This window comes from Monodon monoceros, unplaced genomic scaffold (assembly GCF_005190385.1).
Source record: "Monodon monoceros isolate NGI ecotype Baffin Bay Population unplaced genomic scaffold, NGI_Narwhal_1 Super_Scaffold_7, whole genome shotgun sequence".
Classification (NCBI taxonomy): Eukaryota; Metazoa; Chordata; class Mammalia; order Artiodactyla; family Monodontidae; genus Monodon; species Monodon monoceros.
In genome coordinates, this window is record NW_021703784.1 from 102,015,099 (window position 1) to 102,022,124 (window position 7,026).

Sequence of the window (7,026 nt, forward strand, 5' to 3'; positions counted from 1 at the left end):
TCTCTTCGTAGGGCTAGTGGGCCTGCCTGGCTCTATCCCTCAGTTTCCAGGCCAAGCCACATAAGACTCGCATTATGTGCCGTCTCCTCTTCCCCTGCCAGCCAGACTCTGAGCCAGGCTGGGGAGCAGGAACTGTAAAATATTAAACAGAAGCCTGCATGTTGCAGTGCTATTTGTGGCCTATGGACTTGTAGATTACAGTGGAAGGGCAGGCCTCTCCCTTTCAGTTCTGGTCTGGACTGGCTAGAAAATGTAAAGATAGCACTGAAACCCAAGGGTGGTAGAGGACTCTCCAGGCCTGATTTTAATAAAGAGCCTCTTTCGACCTGATACAGTAATGGCTCTTTGTGGAGCTCAAGGCAAAATGAACTGTGGATGTGCCATGTAGCGCCCTGTGTCTCAGGCAGCTGGGAGACACTGTGATGAGGGAGAGAGTAGAGGGAAGCCTAGTAGCTTCCAGCAGTAAGAAGTCAAAAAACTTGTTGCTGTTCCCTTATATATACTTTGATGGGAGCCATACCATTTTAATGCAAATGAGGGGTTATAGTATATTGTTTCACTGTGTGTCCCTAACAATTGTGCTGTGTTCTCAGCCCATCCAGAGTAAATCAGGGTGAACTGGTCAAGTAATCCCTATTCTCTGAGGCAAAAAAATGACAGGGCATGATCCTTGTATGCATGTAGAAGAATCTAGAGAAGGTGAATCCTCCAGGTGCTCTGCTTTTCCCAGAAGCCTCCAGCAGCCTGTGATGAAGTTCCTCTGACAAGGGACATCAGGTATTGACAGCTAGTCCTCTTTCCTTCTGTCACAGGTGCTGCGACAAGAGACTTTGGACAAAAATTGACTTGAGTAGGTGTAAGGCTATTGTACCCCAGGCTCTCAGTGGCATCATCAAGAGGCAGCCAGTTAGCCTCGACCTCAGTTGGACCAACATCTCCAAAAAACAACTGACATGGCTCGTCAATAGGCTGCCAGGTGAGCAGCCCTGTGCTGTCCTTCCAAGGGCAGGCAGGGAAAGCTGCGTTGTTGGCAGCGCTTCTTAGAATTGCTTTAGGGCAATTTAGGGCAGCAGTCTGTGCCATTGTTGCCTCTCTGCTTAGCAAGACACTTAGCCTGGGCCATCTTAACTGCCAGTCCCCACGGTGCCACTCTGGACTGGCAGGCCAATCACTGCAGTAGACAATGAAGAGAACGGGATCAGGTGCTGCTGCCAGCCCTGCAGGTCTGCTCAGCATAGCCACTGAAGAGGAAATTTGAGTAAGATGTTGCCTTGATCAGCCCCTTGTAAGGCCTTGTTCCCTTAAGCATTTTGAGGTCTTGGATAAAGAGGAAGTCACTCACACTTACATGACTCTGGTAGGAACTAAGCAGTCCATTTTACCACCAGAGTTAGATGTAATTTAGGAAAGCATAGGAGTCTTTGAGCTGTATTACTAGAGTAAGATTAGGACATGGTCCCTCTCTCCATTAGACTGGGCATCTATTTACCTTGGTCTGATCAGCTGGTAGTTGAGGCTTTGGATGGGCTGGTAGAGTGTATTATTGCGTGTCTGTTTCCTTCCATTGCAGGACTGAAAGACCTCCTCCTGGCAGGCTGCTCCTGGTCTGCAGTCTCTGCCCTCAGCACCTCCAGCTGCCCCCTTCTCAGGACCCTTGATCTTCGGTGGGCAGTAGGAATCAAGGACCCTCAAATTCGGGACTTGCTGACTCCACCGGCTGATAAACCAGGTATGCTCTGGGCCTGATTTCTCTGTGCTCCTCTTGGGGTAGCTTTGTCTTTCAGCTGAACTTCATTCCCAGAAGCTAAGGTTCTGATGCTGTTGAAGAGTAGAAAAATGCAAATTGAAAACAGAGTGATGGACTGCGTACAAGTACAGGTTACCTGTTTATAGATAACTACCAACAAAGAAAGGAGTAAGTCCATTTTGTGGGTTAGTGGAGCTTGGGGCTTAGAGAGTATAAGCCCGAGGAAGCTCAGGAAGGCTTCATGGTTGAGGTGGAACATTGAAAGCTGTTTCCATGATAGTCTAGAAAAGTGCGGGAGTGTGGGAAGGAGAGGAGCATTCCACACATACCCCTTTGCTGTGTAAGTGAGGCACAGTCCAGCAGCTGGGAAGAAAGAAAACGTGTCTGGTTTCCTAGAAACGGCCCCCACGCACTGCTCACTCCCTGAAGGGAAGCGTGTGGGCAGTTCTGCTTATTAATCCCTGCAGGGGGGCCTGGCCAGCAAGTAGCTGAAGCTGCCTGCAGCTTTGGAGCTGGACTAGAGTTGAGAATTTTGATCTAGGCCCTTCTCTTGCCTGTGCAGGTCAGGACAATCGCAGCAAGCTCCGGAACATGACTGACTTCCGGCTGGCGGGCCTTGACATCACAGATGCCACGCTTCGCCTCATCATTCGCCACATGCCCCTCCTGTCTCGACTCGACCTCAGTCACTGCAGCCACCTGACAGATCAGTCCTCCAATCTACTCACCGCTGTTGGGTCTTCCACTCGTTACTCCCTCACAGAGCTCAACATGGCAGGTATGGCGCTGTGATGTTTTGTGACAAACTGCCCCCTGCCTCCCAGAAGCCCAGCCCTCCTTGGAGCTTGACCGGTGGAACAGAAAGAACATGGTCTGTTGACTAAACCATGTTAATTTGTTTCCTGACATCTGGACAAGGACATGGAACTCTGTCCCTTTTGTAACTGATGGGAACTAAGGCCTCGAGCAGTTGTCAGGTGCCTGCGAGCACGGCCACCACCCAGCTGCAGTTTGGTGAGCCTTGCAGTGCAGGGAGTGTGGTGGCAGGGGGCCTTCAGAGGCCGCCGTGCTGATGGCACTTCTGGTCTCTGAGCCAGGTAGTTATGGGAAAAAGGGGGCTTTTGTTTAGCATTTTGAGGGCAAGCTGGGAAATTGAGGCTCCTGTGGCTGTGTGTACATAGCATTGTCCTTGTGGTCACTTTCCCCACAGGTTGCAATAAATTGACAGACCAGACCCTGATCTACCTACGACGCATCGCCAATGTCACCTTGATCGACCTTCGAGGATGCAAGCAGATCACCCGAAAAGCCTGCGAGCACTTCATCTCAGACTTGTCCATCAACAGTCTCTACTGCCTGTCTGACGAGAAGCTGATACAGAAGATCAGCTAAGACACACCCAGCCCAGACTGAACAGGAAACCGATCTTCCCCTGACTCCCCAGCCAGGAGAGCCTCTCTCCCCGACCCTGCACGGGCTCTGAGGCCAGCGTCACACTCCCTCTCTGCTCTCCTGTCCCTTGAGCCCTTCCCTTACAGCCGGGACAGAGAGGGTGGTGGACACCGGGCTTACCTGCCTGCTTCTCTCCCTCCTAAGGAGAAGGGGGTAGCAAATTGATCTGAGGGGAAAGCACAGGCTGTGTGCTGTCACAGTGCCTGCTCGCTTGCTCACCCACTCGCTCACTCGCCTGCCAGGAGGCTGGGCTCTCAGTTTGGGGTGTCTGTGCAACCGTCATCTGCACTGGGCCCTGGGGTCCTCTTCCCCATCCATGGTCCCCAGCAGCGCCTGGTTCTGAGCAAACTCCCAGGGAAGAAAGTGGCCCTGTCTCCGTGGCCAGGTTCTCCTTATGGTGTCCAGTGCGTGTCTCTCCTCCATCACACTCTCCCGGCTTATGCAGGAGGGGCCAGCAGCCCCAGGAATGCCAGCCCCATGCAGATCACACTGGTGCTGTTGAGGTGTCTGAAACCTCTTGTTGTGTCTGTGCTCTCCCTCCTCTCCTCTCCTTTAGCTTGATCCTGTCCGATGCTCGTGGTAGTTCACATAATGAGGTTCCCCCAGCCCAGACTTGCCTGCTAGTTTCTGTGAAGTCCTTGTTGCACTTATTGGGGTTGAGGCTCTTCAGAGGAGCTGGAACTGCCTACCCCAGGGACACCCCCATTTTATTGCTTCCCAGGCAGATTCTGGGACAGGCACCATCTCCCCATTCCCCTCCTTTTTCGGCCTGCCCTGCCCTTTTCCACACTTACCTTATTCCCACCTGAATAGGGCTTTCCCAGGATGCGTGTCCTCAGAGGGAGCAGCCTATCTCCCCCAGCTGGGGGGGATCAGAGAACTAGGCCAAGTCCCCACCTGCCTCCCAGGAGGCTCTGGGCCTCAGGTGTCCCGTAGCCACCAGAGCCCAGGCCTGTGTCTAGCCCCAGTGGCTCACTGATCTGGCACCTTTGGAGGGGTGGGAGTTCCTGCTTAGAAGCCAGTCACCTGCCCTCTGCCTGCAGCCATGGAAGGGGGTGTGCATGTGCCTCTGTGTGTGTGGCTGAGTGTAGTAAGCGTGTGTGTGGAGGGAAGGAGGGGAGCGTGGTATCTCCCACTCCACCGCCCTGTGTCGAGCCCCATCAGCTGCCCCCTCTTACTTTGCATTGAACGGCCTGTCCAAAGATCCTCTCTCTAGGGCAGCAGAGAGCTTTTTGCACTTTAAAAAAAAAAAAAAAATGGAAAGAAAGGTCGGAATTTCTTTTGGGTCAATATTTAAGTGTGTGAGGAGATGCTCAGTAGCAGCAGCCTGTGGCAAGAGCTTATAAATGATAGACGCGGATTTGCACTCTGCTCCCCATCTGTAAGGATAGCGAGATAGCACAACCTTGCCCCACCTTCTTGTCCTCCAGCCCATCCCTTCCTGGCCCCTTTCCTGCAGCCCAGTCTCAGGCTCTCCTCCTCCTGAAGCCCTTTGGGGGAGGGGAAGGAGCCCAGGCACCAGGGGTCTGAAGTGTGAGCCACCCCAAGGAGAGACGCCACATGCACCCTTGCCACTTCCAAAGCAATAGAGGCAGAGGGGCTCCCTCTTTGCCACCTAGCCCAGCTTTGACCCTGGCATTGACTGGCCTCCTAAGAGAAAACTGGGTCTTGGGAGGGGGTGGCATTGTGTCTGTTTCTTCCAATCTGCTGATTCTCTTGGCTGCACCTTAGAAGCAGCAGTCTGCTCCCGTGACCCCCTGCCCCTTCCATTGGTCTCCAGGCCCCAGCCAACTGGGGCTGAAACTTTGAGGAAATGCCAGTGACTTATTCCAGAGTGCCTCAGTTAGGGGAACTTCTCTGTAAAGAACCCTGGGTATTGAGCAAAAACCTTATTAATATTATTGTTAATGACCTATAATTGGAAGCTTCCTGCCTTTTTTTGGTTGCTCCTGTGGAAAATACTGAAAAGATTACTTTGTTTTGTTTTCTTGTCTTTTTATAAAAGGGGAGGTGGAGAGACCCCTTCAGAGCAGGGATTGTGCCGGGAGAGTGCCTCTGACTTTGGGACGTTTCATCTACAGAAATTTCCAAGCTGATGGTTTGTTTTGGGTTTTGGTTTCTATTTTTGTTTTTGGTTTGGAAAAACAAGCATTTTTACCGCGCACGTAAATTGGTCAGCAGAAAAGGGAGCTCAGGAGTGGCAGCCAATGGACCTGTGCCCTTGCTGGGTTTTCCTTTTCTCTGGGACTGTGAGGGGGAAAATGGTTTTTAGAGGTGAGGGTTGGTCCATGTGGAGGAAAGAAATGTCTGTCTTTGGGGACAGAGGAACCTGGGAGTTCCGCCAAATTTCCTGCAATCTGCTCTTAGACACGGCCTTGCCAGGAGAGCTTGCCTTCCTCAGACCGCGGGACCAGACACCCTGCCTCCATCTTTCCGAGCACCGGGGCGAAAGACCACAAGGAAAGGAAGAAAATTTATATATATATATAATATAAAATCACTTGGTGATTAAAAAATAACTGCTCCATAAATAAAATTCCTAAAGTCACTATGTTTAAAGGGTTTGGTTGTGTTTTTGTTTTCGGAGAAATATTGTAAATATATATTTTTTGTTGCTGATTTAGAGTCAATCTCCAATGTTGTGCTAAAAAATTAAATTAAATGTAAGCATTAAGGGGACAAGTCATGCTATCTCAGTTGACACATTGGGGTTATTTTGGGCCAGGGAAGGAGGGAAGCTAGTTGGACTTTTGTTTTCTAAACGTTCTCCACTATTGGTTTTAGAAAGAGCAAGGACATCTTTCCTCTGACATGTGGGAATGGGAGATATTTGTGTAATAAAATTTTTAAAAGACAAAAAAAGAAATAGCCTCCAATGGGAAATATTTTGATTTGGTTGTTTTTTTTTTTTTTAATAAAAAGGTTTTAAAAACAACAACAACAACAACAACAAAACCTTTTCTGCCTTGGTGTGTGTGTGTGCGTCCATGTGAAAGAGGAAGAGTCAGAAGGTCCTGCAGGCTCTCGCCTCCCACTCCCCCCGCCCGCCCCCCGCCCCAGGCCCGCAGTTCCTGCTTCATCCCTGAGTTAGCAGCAGAACTGCTATGTGCCTCTACTACTTGTCTTGCCTTCCTTTTTTGAATGTCAAAAAGCAGCACTTGCTTATGGAAACACCAAAACATTTTACTTCATGAAGGGGAACTTTTTAATAGATGTGAAAATTTTAAGTATGAGGTTACTGGACCCCCACCCCTTCCTCACAAAGCAGTGCTTGGAGTGGCCCTACAGAGTCCTCAAGGAGAGCTGGGAAGGACCCCTGTGATGCTCTCCTGAGAGCGGGCCTGGGGATTTCTAATCTTGCCATCCTCGACAGCCATTAGCTGAGGCCAACCTCCAACCACTACAGCTGTAGAACAGGCCTCAAGGACAATGCTGTTCGAGGTCACTGCACAAGCTGTGTGTCAGGCAGGCTCCATTCGGCATTTGTCCCACTGCCCTGCTGCTTATTGAGTACAGGTTTCCAGCCTTTAGACGAATGTCTGACGTGCTGCCCTCAGCCCTGACTGCACCATCTCAGGAGAGCTGAAATCCCATCCGGGAGGTCTTGAGGAGGCTCTCATCACTACCCTCGGGGCATCTGGGGATCCCTGCCCATCCTACTCACCAAGCTGTTAAGGACCATCTCCAATTCTGCTGCACATTCTGGAAAAGCACAGGGTCCTGGACGGTGAGCTGGTTCCCAGTCCACTTCCTGAGGTTGGATGTGGATGTGGCCATGTTCCATGTTGCAGGCGAAGGCAGAGTGTCAATTTTGCCACCTAAATATC

At 50.8% G+C, this 7,026-nt stretch overlaps 1 protein-coding gene across 4 annotated transcripts in view; it reads left to right on the forward strand.

Moving 5' to 3' along the window:
* KDM2A (lysine demethylase 2A) overlaps window positions 1-4,485 on the forward strand; it is a 104,524-nt gene extending 100,039 nt beyond the window's left edge. For all 4 annotated transcript variants that reach the window (XM_029209036.1, XM_029209039.1, XM_029209037.1 and 1 more), the window contains 4 exons: window positions 813-976; window positions 1,571-1,729; window positions 2,310-2,525; window positions 2,958-4,485. In XM_029209036.1, the coding sequence (XP_029064869.1) occupies window positions 813-976; window positions 1,571-1,729; window positions 2,310-2,525; window positions 2,958-3,139 (721 nt within the window). In that variant the 3' untranslated portion in view covers window positions 3,140-4,485. The remainder of the gene's footprint in view (window positions 1-812; window positions 977-1,570; window positions 1,730-2,309; window positions 2,526-2,957) is intronic.
* Window positions 4,486-7,026: the final 2,541 nt, after the last annotated feature.